General features: G+C 44.8%; 1 protein-coding gene across 2 annotated transcripts in view; it reads right to left on the bottom strand.

Moving 5' to 3' along the window:
* septin12 (septin 12) overlaps positions 1-18,758 on the bottom strand; it is a 248,713-nt gene that overhangs the window by 159,020 nt on the left and 70,935 nt on the right. Inside the window, exon 2 of one of the 2 annotated variants that reach the window (XM_028814309.2) lies at positions 8,514-9,800. In XM_028814309.2, coding sequence (XP_028670142.1) covers positions 8,514-9,800 — 1,287 coding nt within the window. Of the gene's footprint in view, positions 1-6,936; positions 6,958-8,513; positions 9,801-18,758 lie in introns of those variants that run through there. The other variant, XM_051933399.1, reaches the window with a different exon arrangement.

Here is an 18,758-nt window from a genome sequence, read left to right on the forward strand (position 1 = left end):
AATATTTGAGTTTACAGATTAGTCGATAAGGAGGGTAAAGAAAATGGATGGATGGATGGATGGGAGATTTACTTCATAAAATGGCCAGCGTAGAGCAAATGCAAGAAGTTATTGATGGCAGCTTCCATTAACTTATTCAGTCATTCATTTTCCTAACCTGCTTATCCAGGGCAGGGTCACAGGGCAGCTGGCAAGTATCAGGCATAAGGCAGGAACAACACCTGGGCAGGATGCCAGCCCACCACTAAAAAAGAGCACACAGGGGCCAATTTAACAACGTCAGTCCACTTAACCTTCATGTCTTTGCACTTTGGGAGGAAACTGTCATGGACACGGCGAGAACATACAAACTCCTCTTCTGTTATGGACACAAGAATATTGAAGTTTAGAGCTTAGTGGATAAGGCACGGAAAGAAAACGGATGGATGGATGGATGGATGGATGGATGGATGGATGGGACATTTACTTCATAAAATTGCCAGTAGAGGGCAGCACAAAAAGTCATTGATGGTAGCTTCCATTAATTATTCAGCCATTCATTTCCCTAACCTGCTTATCCAAGGTAGGTTATCCTAGCAAGATACTTGCACAAGGCAGGAACACCACCTGGACTGGATGCCTGACCACCACAGGATGAAAACACACACACACACACACACACATACACAGAGGCCAGTCGTGTCTTTGGACTTTAGGAGGAAACGCCACACGAACACGGGGAGAACAATGGTCTGATGGGACATTTGCTTCCTTAAATGGCCAGCAGAGGGTAAAAGCAGAAAGTCAGCGATGGTAGCTTCCATTAATGTGTTCATTCATATGTCACATTAGGCCATTGGCCTTATGGGGGCGGGCCACCAACTGCCTCTGTCTGGCTACGATTATGTAAATGAAGGCTACGACTGGATAAGTTGTCTAATGTGACGTACCCTTAAAATATGCAGACCCCAGATTCAAGTTCAAACCCCTAATTTGGAGGTAGCAGTCCTGATTGTTGTGCCCCTGTAAACTAGAATACGGTCACGCTAGAATGAGAGTGGCATGGTGGTGCAGTTGGTAGAACTGCTGTCTCACATCTGGGGCTCCAATCCTGTGCAGGGACTATCTGTGTGGGGTCTGCATGTTCTCCCAATGTGTCTGTGTGGGTTTTCTGACATTCCTTTACACATCTCAAAGATAGGTGTGGGTGCATTAGGTTAATTGGTGACTCAGATTTGACCAAGTGAGGACCTTGTGTTAGTTCCTGCCTTGTGGTTAAGCAGGTCCAAAAATGGATGGCTGGGATGGATAAAATAAATGAATACTAAGTATTAAGGTGCACATCGTTTACATGAGGGCCTCTTTCTAAAGCCCTCTGTGTGAACCTAAATTGCCAATTATAGAAGGCTCATAAAACTTTGTGAAGATATCCAAGAATGCATTCGGCCCAATAAAAAACTGCATGCTTTAGGATCCCAGTCGGAAAAGCCTTAGTGGTTATGGTTACAGTCTAAGTAAAGGGGACAGTTTTCTGTGTCCCCGACTCCCATGCTTGGTTCCCAAAAATGCTGCATTTGCAAGTTTGGTTTTCATTCCAAAAGCTTCTAGAAGAAAACGTGAAGACTCCCTCTGACACGTAAGCCTTCCGATTTCAGTTATAGCTCCCCCTGGTGTTCACCATTAAAAGCAAAGCTTGTGTATCCTCAGTAGTTTCTGCTCGGTGCCCCTTCTCATTCTGGCATCGGTCTACAGGGCAACTAGGTCATCTGAAGAAAGCATTCCATTTAAGCCGAAAAAAAATCAAACGATGGAGACAACCAGGGTTACCGGTGAGAATACCTGGAGCAAGAGCTCAGCTGTTGGCACGCAGAAAGGAATTTTAATGCAATCAATAAAAACTTCAGTCGGTGAGCTGGGATTTACTCAAGAAGCACTCAATTAATAAAGTGCAGGCGTCTCTCCCAAGGTGCACCTGCAGCGCCGGCGGTAAGGCAGGTACCCATAATGGAGCACACGGGACAGCGGGAGAGCACACTTAGCCGAGGCGCCCCTCATCTTCATTTTTAACAGCAGTCACCACACTCCTGGCAGCAGACATGACTCGGGTTCAACCTCCCCTGAGAGTGACAGCGACTGCCATTGGGAGATTTTAAAGTGTTCCAGAGAGCTGGAGGTGACCATCAGTCTGAACAGCACGGCCTGTCAGCCACCTTTTCTTTGCCTTCTCTCTCAAATTCAGACTCTGTCACTCTCTTCCCTTTCACATTTTACTTTGTCTTTGGCTCTGACTGACTTCTTGCTTGTCACCTTTGCTTTCACTTCTTCCTCAGTTTTTCTCCTCATCCTTCACTTCAGAAGCTCTTGAGTGGCACTCAAAGTAAAACAATTTATACAGAAAAACAGAATAGCAAATTCAGCCTTCAACTCTAAACTTTTAGAACCTGCTTTCTGCAGTGTGCAGTTGTGAAGAACGCTAGGGGGGGCGCTAGAGGGGAACTCATCCTGGGCAGGACATCAATCCAAAACAGCGAGGAGTATAAGATATGCAGTGCATATGTCTGTTGTATGTCATTTGGTATGGGATTTGTAAGGGCAGTGTTAGTGGTTGTGATGCACCATCTGTTGGAATGACTAACGCAATGCATATTTGATTGTTATATGCTATTTGGTATGGCATTCATAAAAGCACTGTTAATGTTCGTGATGCGCCATCTGTTGGACTGGAGACTGCAATGCATATTTTATTGTTATATGCCATTTGGTATGGAATTTGTAAGGGCAGGGTTAATGTCTGTGATGTGCCATCTGTTGGAATGACAATTTCAATGCACATGTCTGTTATATGCCATTTGGTATGGCATTCATAAAAGCACTGTTAATGTTTGTTATGCACCATCTGTTGGACTGGAAAATGCAATGCATATTTTATTGTTATATGCCATTTGGTATGGAATTTGTAATGTCTGTGATGTACCACCTGTTGGAATAGTAAATGCAATGCGTATGTCTCTCTTATATGCCATTTAGTATGGGATTTGCAAAAGCACTGTTAATGTTTGTGGTGCGCCATCTGTTGGACTGGAAAATGCAATGAATATGTCATTGTTCTGTGCCGTTTGGTATAGAGGTTTATAAGGGCAGTGTTAGTGTTTGTGATGCACCATCTGTTGGAATGACAATTGCAATGCCTATGTCTGTTATATGCCATTTGGTAGGGGATTCATAAAAGCAGTGTTAATGTTTGTGATGTGCCATCTGTTGGAATGGTAAATGATATGAATATGTCTCTGTTATATGTCATTTGGAATGGAATTTATAGAAGAAGTGTTAATGTTTGTGATACACCATCTGATGGATTGGAAAGTGCAATGCACATGTCATTGTTCTATGCCGTTTGGTATGGGATTCATAAAAGCAGTGTTAATATTTGTGATGCACCATCTGTTGGACTGGCAAGTGCCAGGCATATAAAGTGCAATTACGTTATTATATGTAATTTAGCCTGAGAATCGTAAAAGAAATTTTAATGTTTGCGTTGTGCCCTCTGGTTCACTACAAGAATGTCAGTAAAACAGACAATTAAAATATGAAAGCAGATACACCAAACAATTACCCAAAGTCCAAAATGTCCATCCTTATTACAGGATGCAGCAACACATGCATGGCCTGACTTACCCTGGGCAGGATATCATTCCAACATCATCAAAAAGTTCATAAGTGAGACCCAACCTTTCACAGGCTGGCAGATCAACAAGAGGAACAAATGCATGATATGCACCAACTTCACATGGGACACTTGGCCAACAATAGTAATAATGGAAATATAAGAACCAAAGTTGGAGGGGAATAGCAGTCTAACAAGAGCCAAAAGAGTGCAGTAGTTACAGTAGGTGCCATTCCAATAAAAGCGACTAGAAGAGGAATGATCCTCGTTAAAGTGGGTAAGAACCTTGGACAGGGACCAGTCAATGACTGCAGTAGGTGCCAGGCAAGAATGTGCCTTGAGGGGGTGCCATCCCATAGTACAGAAGTAAGTACAGTGTAGAATTCAACTTAGCATAGTATGATATGAACGAATCCTAGATGGCACGCCTGTCCAACAATAGCAACTGTGGAAATATAAGACCCAACTTCTGAGGGGATGCTTGTCCCACAATAAGTGAAAGGTAGGATCCGACTTAGTATGGGCTACCAGCACAAAACAGGAACCAAAACCTGGGTGGGATGCCAGCCCCACTGACAGCAACAGCTGCCAGATCGAATTGGCCATGGCCAGGATGCCAATTCCATAATAGCAAAAAATGGAAAATACAAACCAAGCCACCATCAGCTGTTAGATTTGGAATATAAGAACCAGCACTGGGTGGGATGCCAGTCCAACAGCAGTAACAAACATAAAATAAGAGCTAAAACTTGGGCAGGATATCAGAGCAGCAACAGCCAAAAGTGGAATTCAGGAACCCACCTTGGATAAGATACCAGTCTGGAGACAACGGCTGCTGAGACACAGGATCCAAGCACAGGTAAGGATGACAGCAAAATGAAGCAAACTAAATGGGATGCCATTCAATAATAGCAATAAAAAATATGCAAGACTACCACCAGCCCCTAGACGGGATGCCAGCATACCAACTGCAACACTACAATTAAAGCAACAAGTAGGAAACAGCTGTGAAGGGGGGGGGGTGGAACCAAAGGGTGCAGCAGTGGGTGTTAGGCATGTTTTGTCGTGGAAGGGTCCTAGGGTGACCATCTTAATACTCTTTATTACGCAGTCCTTAACAGGACACCCCAGATCCCATCCTAGTCACCAAGTGAATTGCCACGGACTCATACCAAGAAGCATCTCAGTTTGAAGAATCGCACTGTGGACGGGTGGAGTGTAGTGGAGACACCGTCCATCAGAGACCGTGATCAGGTGGGCTCAACAGGAAGCGCTCCTCTGCCTAAGGGAGTTCTCCTATTAGCTGATGCTGCAGGGAGATCACTTCTGAACCTGACATCGCGAGTTTCACCACAGCGCACGTCTTTAAAGTGAGAAACAGCGTGGTGTGAGTCCAAAAAAAAAAACCGCTTGGTGGTGAGGATGGGATGTGCATTGTGATGGGGTGGAGTGAACAGAAAAGGTGCCGGCTGACCCATGGAGAGATCAGCTGACGTCTCCACTCATAGAACATTAAAGCCTGACATCCCTACCCACTTAATTCTTCCAGAATAACATCAAGTCAAGTTTCAAAGGTCTCTAAAGTCCTAATGAAAGCAATCAGTCCGGCTGACTAAAGGAGTTCTCCTATTAGCTCAAACTGCAAGAAGACCACCGCTGAGCCAGACATGGCGGGGTCTGTGGCTGGTTACCATAGTGCAGAACGTAGTGAGTGCCCAGAAAATCACTTGGCGATGAGGATGGGATTCTCACAGTGAATAAGTGGAGCATAGATGTGACAGAAGAGGGGGAATCTGACACAAAAAGAGATCAGGGGATGTCACCAGCAAGTGACCTCTGCACGGCTGAATAAATTAGTCCTGCGTTTATCTCACGGTGCAAGGACATCACTTCTGAGCCAGACGTGGCAGGTCTGTGGCTGGGCACCGGCAGTTCACCACGGCTCCCATCTTTAAACTGAGATACTTTGTGGTGTGAGTTCACGGAATCCCAGTCCCAGAGCAACAGCGACATGGATACGGGATGAGATGACAGTCCAATGACAAGAAAAACTGCTGGACTGAACCCACCCTAGATGGGGTGCCAGACAATAATAACAAAAAAAAACAATGGAAACTGTGCAAGATAGAAACCAAACCAGAACAGGATGCTATGAGAGCAACAAGTGCACGATAGAAGCAACAATTCCACTAATCTATATATATATAAAATCCAACGTCTGTCTGCTTTTCACGAGAGAACTACTTAACAGAGTTAGATTGGGTTTTTTTCTAGAATTTACTTGAACATTCCGGTTGATTTTGCGACTTCTCTCATCACACTAAGTATCAGAGTTCGCTTGTGGTACCAATTTATAAGTGCAAATCCGAGAAAAACACTGTGGGCAGAGGGGAGGTGGGCGGTGCCCTCCACACTCATGCGCCAGCCTCGGGGCGTATCTTACATCTGCTTAGCTAGCGAACGAGAGAACTACTTAACGGATTTAGATCGGGCGTTTTTTTTCTATAATTTGCTTGAAGATTCCGGTTGATTTTGCGACTTCTCTAATTTCGCTAAGTATCAGAGTTCACTTGCAGCACCGATTTATTTGTGCGAATCCAAGAGACAGGGCGCAGGCCAAGGGGAGGTGGGCTGGGTCCTCACTCACTCACATGCCAGCCTCGGGGCATATTTTACATCTGCTTAGCTAGCGAACGAGAGAACTACTTAATGGATTTAGATTGGGCTTTTTTCTAGAATTTGCTAGAACATTCCGGTTGATTTTGCAACGTTTGCAGGAGCGATTTATTTGTGCTAATCTGAGACAGAGGATGCGGGCCGAGGGGAAGAGGAAGCGCAACGTCAGGAGTGGGGAGCCAGGCAGGGCCCTCCTTGCTTTCCTGTTTCACCTTTAGGCAGGTGAACCTGCGGGCAGGCGGCCAGTTAATAATATAATAATAATAATTTATAATATAATTTCATTAATGGCAGTCAAAGCTAACCCTAAGTAGGATGCCAGTTCAAAAGATGCCACAAGAACTAAAAATTAACCAATTATGATGCCATCAGGCCCACTCACACATGCACCCACCTTAAAGTCACCTATTGACCCCACAGTTTGCAAATCAGGTAGAAGACACAAACCCCACACCGTGGGCACCCCAGCTGGGATGTGCACTCTGATCCAAATGCCCAACAGCAGCAACTTCACCCACTGTGCCATCTGGTAGGCAGTGATATGGACTGAAATAGCAGGAGATTTAAAGTATAACAGCAAAATAAAACAAATTGAGAAGAACAAGATTTCCACTCACACATATGTCCTGTCTTTTCGTATTTGCTTCATTCAAGATCCAAATATCAAATTGTATAAAAAAAGCTGAGAAGCAGAAAACAAAAAAAAAAAAACAAAATAACGGCCCATAGGACCAATGAAGGGTCCTGATGCCACCACAATCAGAAACGCATCCCCCAAAAAATGAACATGACAACCCGTCAGCGGTGGAACACGGTCGAATGGAAGAGAATAGTGTTCGGTTACGGCTCTCCTGAACTGTGCACAGATGGTGTTTGTGTTTTCTGCACTGCCATGTTTGCCAATGCGTCATATCAGATAAGCGACATTCCACACAAATGATGTCTGGCCGTCCCACTGTGGCTCCAGCTTAAATCAAGAAAAACAAGCCAGGAGAACAATACGGCACTGTACGGCACCCAGTCACCTCCGCAAGGTAATCGACCAAAATGCCAGTGGGCTTATCGCCTCATTGAATTTCTTATGTCTACATGGCATCCCCAGATGTTCACCTGCTGCTCTTATGGGACAGTCAAAGATTCAGAGCTGGTCCGACTGAACTTCAGTGCCAGGTGGTGCAGGTCTTCTAACTGGCCAGCCTGGTACACCAGCTTTTCCTTTTAACCTGTACTACTAGGACTAGACAATAAAAATAATAATAATAATGATACTTTCTGTTTATATAGCGCCTTTTTCACTTATCAAAGCACTTAATGTAGTGAGTGGGGAGCCACTTGAACCACCACCTGGTAGCACCCACCTGGATGATGCGATGACAGCCATTTGTGCTCCAGTACACTCACCACACATTAACTGTTAAGTGTCAAGAAAGATAGCCAATTAGAGACAGGGAATGATTAGGGGAACCAGAATGACCAGGCTGAGGTGGGCGATTTAGTCAGGACATCATGGATACACCCTACTCTTTCCGAATGATGCCCATTAACCTTTAATGACCACAGAAAGTCAGGTCCTCGTTTTACGGTGCCATTTTTACAGCACGGTGTCCCATTCGTTGGGATCCACCCTCTGGCCACTGGGTAAGCACCCCCCGTTAGCTTTTGCCAACACCTCTTCCATCAGCAACCCAGGGTTTTCCTGGTTGGTCTGCCATCCAAGTAACTGGCTTCAGGAGGACGACCCGTTCTACAGTGCGAATGGGTAGGGCTGCTGGATGTCTTGTAACTGGTGTTGACATAAATGACTTCTCCACAATACAACCCCCGAATGAAACAACAGTCCTAGCAAACAACAGAAGGAGAGGGCAAAATCAAATGAAGATGAAACGTAATCGTGGTGTAAGAACCCCTATGAGGATGGACACATTAATGCCACCCAGCGTCTCCTAGAAATGCCGTCCAATTAATGCCACCCAGCATCTCCTTCCAGTTTCTCTCCATTCACTTGCTAATTTGAAAACTGCTCTTTTCTCCTAAAAGCTTTGCCCTCACTATATCACAAAAAACAAAAACAAACAATGAATAAAATCGAGAACATCCATCATCTCCATAATTCCCAAGTGTTTATTAAAAGTTCAACGTGAGCCAGATGTTGCTCGATCAGGGCTTATTCAGATATGAACCGTTTCATTCCTACCTTCTACTGGGTTGATTCTTGGCTCCTCCTTCTTCTGAATAGGCCCCGCCTCCTGTTCCCGCTTGTTTCCATGGTAACTGTTCTCCCTAGGCTTCAAGCTTCCGGTGCTATCGGCACGCGAGAAGGAAGCAATTCTCTGCAGTATGGAGCCAACGGTCTCCTTCTCCTGACTGGATTCCCATGTTGGCTGGCCGGTGACCGTAGCACTTCGAGTGATTCTGGCCTGAGTGACTGCAGGCTGGGCAACTGGGGCAAGCTGAACGACTTGAGGCTGCGTGACCAGCTTAAACTGGGGCGTCTGTGGAGGAGATAAGGGGACGGGGAAATCACTGATATTGGGAACCGGAAAATGCCCAGCAGGGGCCACGGCTTCCACATTGATGGAAGAACTCAAGGGGTCCGGTATGCTGTTGACTCTTGGCTGAGGCCTTGGCTGGGCCTTGGAGATACTTTCTACAGGAGGTTCCTCCAATTTGCCGACCAGGTTGTCGAGATCCAGAGGAAACTTTTTCAGTCGAACTGGCTCCTTCGGTTTCGGTGGTTGGACCGTGGAGGTGAAGGAGTTTTCCCGTCCGACAGGTCTCGAGTTCTGCTTTTGGGAGTTTGTGATCCAAGACGCTCTGGCGGTCTGCTGGCCTAAGTTTGACAACCTCATGTTTTCAGTTGCCCGGTTTTCACTGATGTGCAGATCTAGTGAGGGCATAGAAACATGGTTCATGCCGGAGGGGTCTGAGACCAAAACCAGCGTGGGTTCAACATCTGAATGGAACATATTGCCGTGAGAGGAGAATTTTTTGAGCGCGGGGCTACAGAGGCGCTGGCCTTTTAGGTCATTCATCCCCACAGGGCTTTGTGGTGGGCTGGTGTAGGAGCTCATCTTAGATGAAGCTTGGTACTCCAGGCTGGAGGTGGAGCTGTGGAGGCTGTCATTGTCGCTGCCAGGGCCGGACAAAGACGAGAATCCATTGGGGTTAAACTTGGTTTGGAAAGAAGAAACTCGAGTGATGCTGGTGCCTGTGTTGCCGTTAGTTTTGGCCAAAGAACCCCGGTTAAAGGACAGGCTGGACACCATCTTGTTCTTCATGACTGGGCTGGGCGAGGGGCTGGAATTGATAGTGATCCTGGACTGGTAGGTTGGGGGTATGTGGGATGGTGGACCTCGACCCTCATTACCTTTGGTCAAAATCAGACCGCCACTGGGTGGACTGAAAGGAGAGCTCAAGGGTGAGGTGGGAGAAAAGGTGGGGATTTCATCCACATCTTCAATGTCAAATGATCTTTTCAGGGCTGTAAAGAGAGAAAAGAAATTGGAAAAGAATTAATTTTTCAGCCATTTCTGATACATATACACTTCCATTCTAAACTCCCGTTTCCAATACTGGATCATGGAGACCCAGAACTTACCAAAGCAACATCAACTACAAGTCAGGAACCAAACCTAGGTGGGAAGTCAATCCGTCAAAAGACGGACTTGTCAAAAAATTTAGCTCTGCATGGAAAAAATTAAACAAGACTTGCATAGATGGTCTACCCCTGGCATGCCAAACTCACTACCATTGGTGGGCCGCTTCGACTGACATACATGCGTCAGCAGGCCGCACTGTAACAAATACTATTATACTATTATACAAAGTTATTGTAGCTTTCTTTCCATACTGAAAACTTTAAAAAATGTAACACTTACAGTTTAAAGAAAAGCAATTTATTTCCATACAATCTCCGTACAACAGCGGAAAAATTAGAGTCTTAGCCTTATATAGGAGTCTTACAGTCTGAGATCTATTTCTTTTGTCCCGACACTTGGCATCTCTTGTTAGTACCCAGTTTGTCAATATCAGGCTTGAAATCTTGTGTAGCTGCAACTTTTATGAGGGATGAAAGGCGCTTGACAGTAAGTCTTGAGCGACGTGGGATTTTGGTAGCTTTCATTAATGAAAACAATTGCTCACAAAGGTAAGTGTTCCAGAACATAGACAGTACTCTCGATGCCAACTTACAGATCTGCACATACGAGGATGGCAGGTAAGCATACAAGCCTGGCACACCAACTTCGTTGTATTTTGCCTTCAGAATAGAATCTGACTGAAGTTCAATCAATTCCATTTGGATAGTCTCAGGTGACGTAAATAGCAGTATGGTGACATAAACAGCGCAAAATCCTGTTCGTGTGAATTGAAATCACGAAAGCGCTCACTGAATTCATTGCTCAGGAATTCAAGTTGGAAAACAAATCCTCCAAAAATCAAATTGTACCCTTCATACTGCAATGCAAATATTTCATTTTAAATTAAAAGACAAAGACATAGGCCTATCAATTTACACATGTTTGGCATTGTGCAGCTCAAAATTTTACTTTACTAAGTTTACTTCAAAGTTTATATTGTAAAATAAGCCGATATGCAAAAAGCCCCCTGACCTACACTAATTTTACAAACTCAAGATCACACAAATCTTAATACATAATTCGCCTGCCTCCTCACTCACTCACTCACTCACTCACGTCTGTCCAAAGCTGAATGCGCAGTTGCCTTCTGTGCAGCTGCCCGAAAAACCTTACGAGACCGACATCCAACCCCAACATCGCGGCAGGCGGCGGATTTACGGCCGCAAAAATTCCAAGAGAAAGGCGACTTTGATTAAAGCTCTAGAGGCCTGAAAGGCGATTTCGACTAAACAGCTCCAGGCCTAATTACGCATTCTGATTCAATTACGCATTCATTCAATACACCTATATCAGGTTTGTGGTGCTTATACTTATTACTATTCCATATTGTACTGGAACATTCATCATTCAATATTATACTATAGGCCTGGAAAATTCATCAACTAACAGTACAAGCCTGTACAGTAACGAGTAAAGCAGACTACAATCATTACAAAACAACTTCTTCGTTACTTATCATTTGTTCTTCATACACTGCTGACACAAACTCATGGCCGTTTCATCTTACGTTGTCGAAACGGGCTCTTTGTCTAGTTTGTTAATAAACAACTCACCAACTTCTTGCGTCCACTTCAGATTTTCAGCTGTAGTCTGCACTAACTGTTAGTTACAATACTAGCACAAAATGACATAAAAGTAGAGCAAAAACACGTGAAAATATGCGAGCTATTACTACTTGTGATGGTCAGTTCTGCCCAGTGGCCAGTCTCAGCAGCCCAGCCAGTAGTGTAGCCTGCCAGGCTGCTGCAGCCTAGCACTTAAGTTGATTGACTTTGGTCAAGGTTTATGGGTCCGGGTGTTAGTGTCATGCCTAGGGTATCAAGGAGCTGACGCCAGGGCTGCAACTATACTAGCAGATGACGTTTCCGGTACCGTAATGCCATGGGAAAACGCGCTTTTGTCAGAAGGCGGAAATAAGAAAAGTCAATTACATAACGCTGAAGATGCAGAATGATTCAATCACAAACGATAGTAATCATCTTGTACAACTTTAGTGCTAACTAGGATCTGTCATGCAGGACGCACAGATTTTAGACATGCCTGGTCTACCCTTTATCGCACTTTAGCAGGAAGAATTAACATTGTTAAGATGAATATCCTTCCTAAACTTCTTTTCTTATTTCAAAACATTCCAATATATATCAATACATCATTTTTTAAGAAGTTAGGTTCAATCGTAACCTCATTCATTTGGAATTCAAAACATCCACGTATCCAAAGAGCGACCCTACAAAGACTTAAGGCAGAAGGTGGCATGGCTCTACCTAATTTTCAGTTTTATTACTGGGCAGCAAACATACAAACTCTAAAAACCTGGACGTGGACACAAATAGATGAATACACACAGGCCTGGTCCACAATAGAAATAAAATCCTGCAGTACTTCTTTATATTCCTTGCTTTGCACCCCAATAAGTACAAGTTATTGTCGATATACTAATAACCCTATTGTGCTTCGCTCACTCAGAATATGGAACCAATGTAGGAAGTATTTTAAGATGGAGAAGTTTTTATCAGTGGCACCTCTGCACGAGGACCACCTTTTTCCAGCCTCTCAAACGTATGCAGTTTTTAATGTCTGGAAAACATTCGGGACTAAATCACTTAGAGATCTGTACACAGGCAACGTCTTTGCATCCTACGAACAGTTACACTCCAAGTTTAACTTTCCAGCAACACATTTCTTCCACTACCTTCAAATTAGAAACTTTGTTAAACAGAACCTGCCCAATTTTCCTCACCTCCCACCTACCTCTATGCCGGAAAAAATATTGCTCAGTCTCGAGGACTCAGACAGCATTTCTGTAATATATTAAAACATTTTACAGTCCCTCCCTTTCAAAGATCCCAGAGTACAGTGGGAAAAGGATCTCTCACTCAACATCTCAGAAAAGGAGTGGAAGGTAGCAATGCACAGAATTCACTCGAGCTCCATATGCGCAAAGCATACAATCATTTAACTTAAAATTATATATCGCGCACATCTCCAAATCATTGTCCAAAATGTTTCCAGGGCGAGAGCCAACCTGCAAACGCTGCAATCGAGCTCCAGCCTCACTGGGCCACATGCACCAAATTAACATCATTCTGGACCCAAATCTTTAAATGCCTATCAGACAGACTTCATGTCACAATCCCTCCTAGCCCACTAACAGCTGTGTTTGGTGGACCCCCAGAGGGGCTTACACTGGAGAAGGACAAACAAACTGGAATGGCCTTTACTACACTATCGACATGTAGACTTATCTTGCTCATCTGGAAGAATCCTAACTGGGTCACTGATGTTATACCGTAAATACTCACGTATAAGTTGGGTCTTGAAACCCAAAAAATTGATCATAAAATCAGACCCCGACTTATACGCCCCTTCAAAAATGTGACACATTTTTTTTTTTACATTTTCTTGCCTCCTTCAATCTCTCATCAGTTTCTCAGACACTTTGAATTTTGTTGCAGCAGCGCTACCACTTTGCCACCATGTGTAATTATTAACAGTGTTCAATATTTAAATGAAGTTAACAATCTATCTGTAATATTCATAGTTTGATGCATTTCATCATGCAAGTGATATCAAGTATACTGTAAATCCAAGACAGCTGGGATATCATACATTTAATGTGTTCAGTGTGGCGATTGCTGCCGACTGTGCTGTCAGGTCAGTAGGAAGCCCCAGAAGCACATAGCGATTAACAACTGGCTCGGTCTCGAGCCAGATGTCACATGTCGATATTAAACAGAGACTCTGTTGTCACGTTTCGACTTTTTTTTTTTTTTTTTGCTGGCACTGCAACTCACTCACGTGTCACGTTCATTTCTGTGAATGTGCACGAAATGAACGTGTGGCAGCCATGATGCGTATGCGTCCTGAGCGTGAAGTATAACCCGGCCCTTAGTGTTCTTCTACTCTGCAAAGTCTAGCTGTGGAATCACTCTGAAATGATTCTCCCGAAACATTTGGAAAGAAAACTAACATGGAATTGAGTTGTTCTACTTGTACCCCTCTGGGATTCCAATGATACTTAATGCTTTGGAAGCTGGCTTGGGGTTTTCCAAGAGTTTTATACTGGGGAGTTAGGTGTGGACAAAGAGGTCCAATTTTGAGACAAAAGGTAGAAGCCATTTCTACTTGTCACTCACCCTGCCTTGTTTCAGATTCTCAAACTCAGTCTCCATTTTGTTCTTAACCATCCCACCATCATTTTTGGATGTCACAATCCCAACTCTCAGCTTTTGGGTAGATAAGCTACAGTACTTGTCTGAATTATAATTATTGTCTGAGATAAAGAAACTGGGGTTCAAGTCCCCGGTGAATAACAGACTAACTTAATAAATTTGGAGGCCTTCCTGAAAACACTCCTCTGCTTTGTCATGATGGAATATTGAGTATCTATTGCTGGGCCAAAAAATTCAAAAGTGTCCTTTAAAAATTAAATCTACAACACGGTAAAGTGTGCCGAAAGTGACAGGGCCTGAAGGCGTTCTGAATCCACTGTAAAAATATGACTGATTATCACCATGGAAACCCAACCATACCGTACGTTTTTGACGTGTGCCAGGGGAAAGATCAGCTGGACACTACAGAGTATGGATGCTTCACAATCTGAACCCGAGTCCCTGGAGCTGTGAAGACGCAGCACCGACCATTGCACCACCTTCCATTTAGACAGTACACGTGAAATATCTCAACCAGAAAGTTTGTCATCATGTCCAAGATTTCTACACAAGCAGACTTCCAGACAGCTGCCAGTTGGTGTTTTCTCCCTGCAGAAGCACCAATGACTCCAGCAGCTGTGCCACCTGCACCTCAGATGAGGTCACCCGCCTGACGCTAAGCATTTCAGGCCCGGCTGGTACTTATATGGGAGGCCATCTTGGAAAAGCTTGGGTTGCTGCTGGAAGAGGTGTTGGTGATGCCAGCAGGGGGCGCCAATGCCCCAGTGCAGTGACGGGTACACCATGCCTTAAAAATGGTGCTGTCCTTCAGATGAGAAATAAATACAAGGTTCTGACTCTCTGTGGTCATTAAAGATTTCTGGGCATCTTCTGTAAAGTGCAGGGGGTATCCCGATGTCCTGGCTAAATTGCCCACCACAGCTTAGCTATTCTGGCCCCCTAATCATCCCCTATTAATAACTGATATGTCATCCACCTGATGCTAAGCATGTTTTGGGCCTGCCAGTATTTGGATGGGAGATCAACCAGGTGAAGCTTGGGTTGTTGCTGGAAGTGGTGTCAGTAGGGACACTGTGCTGTGAAAATGGCACTAATGAGATGTAAAACGGAGGTCCTGACTCTCTGTGCTCATAAAAAAATCCCTGGGCATCCTTTGTAAAGAGTGGGGTGTATCCGGGTGTCCTGGCTAAATTGCCCACCATGGCCTAGTCATTCTGGCCCCCTAATCATCCCCTGTCTCTAAATGACTACCACCTTCACCACCTAACAGCTAATGTGTGGTGAGTGTGCTGGCACATAAATGGCTGCCGTCACCTCATCCAGGTGAGTGCTACCCATTAGTGGTGATTGAATTGGCTCCCCACTCACTAAAGCACTTTGAGTAGTGAGAAAAGGCGCTATATAAGTGTAAAGAATTATTATTATTCCTGTACAGTTGTAGGTTCTGGGCCACTTGTGGTCCCTTGGACATTTGCGTGTTGTGTTCTAACTGCACAACAGGAACTGCGATCTTTAGGCAAAATATGTGACATGCAAAGAAGAGGGATGTAGTGTGAAATGAGGGGGGGTTTGAGAGTTCACGGGGGATCCACCCATCTTATTGCTTTGAAGTGATCGTGACTTGAACGAGGGGGATTATTGGTTCAATGTGGTGCACTGGCCAGCTATTTCTTTGCCCATATGCACAACATCTGGGTGTGACTGAGAACGTATTTGACATTGAATTCTTTCTACACGGCCTTTAACTGAGATGTCCATGTTTAAGGCACTTAAAGCATAAGCCCTTAGAATTCAGAATGTCAATCCTATTTTCATTTTTTAGCCTCTGGGACTTACTACCAGAAGAAGTTGCATTGCGTCTTTGTGGACCTAGAGAAAGCATATGACAGGGTGACTGAGAGGAGCTGTGGTATTGTATGAGGAAGTCAGGAGTGGCAGAGAAGTACGTAAGAGTTGTACAGGATATGTACGAGGGAAGTGTGACTGTGGTGAGGTCTGCGATAGGAGTGACGGAGGTGGGATTACATCAGGGATCGGCACTGAGCCCTTTCTTATTTGCAATGGTGATGGACAGGATGGCAGACAAGATTAGACAGGAGTCGCCATGGACTATGATGTTTGCTGATGACATTGTGATCTGTAGCGAGAGTAGGGAGCAGGTTGAGGAGACCCTGGAGAGGTGGAGATCTGCTCTAGGGAGGAGAGGCATGAAGGTCAGTAGGAACAAGACAGAATACATGTGTGTGTAAATAAGAGGGAGGTCAGTGGAATGGTGAGGATGAGGGAGTAGAGTTGGAGAAGGTGGATGAGTTTAAATACTTGGGATCAACGGTACAGAGTAATGGGGATTGTGGAAGAGAAGTGAAGAAGAGAGTGCAGGCAGGGTGGAATGGGTGGAGAAGAGCATCAGGAGTGATTTGTGACAGACGGATATCAGCAAGAGTGAAAGGGAAGGTATACAGGACGGTAGTGAGACCAGCTATGTTATATGGGCTGGAGACAGTGGCACAGGAGACAAAGCTGGAGGTGGCAGAGTTAAAGATGCTAAGATTGGCATTGGGTGTGACGAGGATGGACAGGATTAGAAACGAGGACATTAGAAGGTCAGCTCAAGTTGGACGGTTGAGAGACAAAGTCAGAGAGACGAGATTGTGTTGGTTTGGACATGTGCAGAGGAGAGATGACGGGTATATTGGGAGAAGGGTGCTAAGGATGGAGCTGATAGGTAAGAGAAAAAGAGGAAGACCTAAGAGAAGGTTTATGGATGTAGTGAGAGAGGACATGTAGGTGATGGGTGTGACAGAGCAAGATGACAAGGACAGGATGATATGGAACAAGATGATCTGCTGTGGCAACCCCTAATGGGAGCAGCCGAAAGAAGAAGAAGAAGTTGAAGGGACTTACTGCATTCAACAAGAGCGTGACTTTTATTACAGACTAGACAGGGCGTACCCACAATGCACAAACAGCCATCTCGTGGTGCCTAGAGTCCCCTTGTCAGTGGCAACTATAAAGTTTGTAGAAAAACTGCACTTCTCAGGGGAGACTTCTCTTCGAAAGCGGGTGGTAGACGTCATGTAGTATATGTGTACCAAATCTCAAGTCAATAGGTCAAACGGTTTGTGAGCTACAGGTGATTTAAAATCCCAGACAGCCACGATAGCGTATTCTATAAGAAGATGGCCCAAGTTCCTCTTGTGTTACAAAAGTTCCTGAGTTTTTAAAAGGTCCCCAGTTCCTGAAAAGTGTTCCAGGAACCAATCAGGGAAGAGCCACATGATAAACGCAAACAAATCAGAGTTTCCATTTTCGGATAAATATCGTCTTTCGCCCGTCCACACCACAACGCCGAGGGTGGGTGTTCAGAAGGATAGTCTTTTGGGGGGGGGGGGCGTTTTCAGAGGGTTAATAATGTGGATGAAAGGCGAATATGGAGACTGATGTACGCGTTTTTAAACGATGGATGGGGCCTGCAACTCGAGCTGACCGTCAAGATTCCTAAAGTGTCTACTGTTAGTTATGACAACCTACTGAGCCTTTCTGTTACAACTTGAGAGGAAAACCTGGCGGAAGTTATTAAAAAGCGCAAATGGGAGAAACCAACAAAGAGATAAAAGTCTGTAAAACCTTAAAGACTAGAAGTCAGCAGAAGAACGAGACAGAGAGGGAGAGTGAGAGCGGGCCTCAGGTAAACAGACAAGACTTGTGAAGTCGGGCCACCTGTAGCCACAGTCTCCTACTTGAAGAGCATGTGAGCCTTTCCTTAGATTACAAAAGGGGGAGTATAGTTTGTGTTGGGGGCTCAGAGAGACACAGGACGTAAGCACAGTCCCCTCCTTTGGGATGTGCTCTGAAGTGAAGCAATAATTACATATCGGCTCTGCAGATCTCCGTTTGAAGTGTGAATGACATCACAGGGTTAAACGGGCTTCACGTCCATCCAGCAGCTTATTAGGACGCAAAGTCTACCCTGACCGGCCTTTCTCCCCTGCCACAGTAGGCTCGATTCCCACATCCACCTGTGCCTATCACACCCCCAGCAAAGGTGGCACTCATCCATACTACTTGTCAGGTGGTCACTTCCTCTAACTTTCCAGGTACAAGAAGCCACTGGCAGTTTCAGCAGCCTCCAGCATGAACCATCCCTATGCCAGTATGTCGCAAACCACCCAGTCTTACCAGAGTAATCAAACTAACAGACAAAAAGAGAGAAAACCATTTGCTTTACTGCCTTGCCATTCTGCATTGAAGGGCGAGTTAGCAGTACCCAGAGAAATGCCACAGGAGTATAAGGTGCATGTGCTGGCTTTGCACACACAATTACCAGACCACGAATCGAACCCAATTACAATACAATCCAATACAATTTATTTTTGTATCGCCCAAAATCAAGTGCCACAATGGGCTTTAACAGACCTTGCCTTTTGACAACCCCCCAGCCTCGACTCTCTAAGAAGACAAGGAAGAACTCCCAAAATAAAAATTGGAAGAACCCTTGGGCAAGGCAGTTCAAAGAGAGACCCCTTTTCAGGTAGGTTTGGGCGTGCAGTGGGTGTCAAGAACAAGGAGGGTAAATACAACATAAAACACAGAAGAGAACACAAGTAATCCTCAAACCCAAACCTGGAA

The sequence above is a fragment of the Erpetoichthys calabaricus genome, chromosome 11 (genome assembly GCF_900747795.2).
Source record: "Erpetoichthys calabaricus chromosome 11, fErpCal1.3, whole genome shotgun sequence".
Lineage (NCBI taxonomy): Eukaryota > Metazoa > Chordata > Cladistia > Polypteriformes > Polypteridae > Erpetoichthys > Erpetoichthys calabaricus.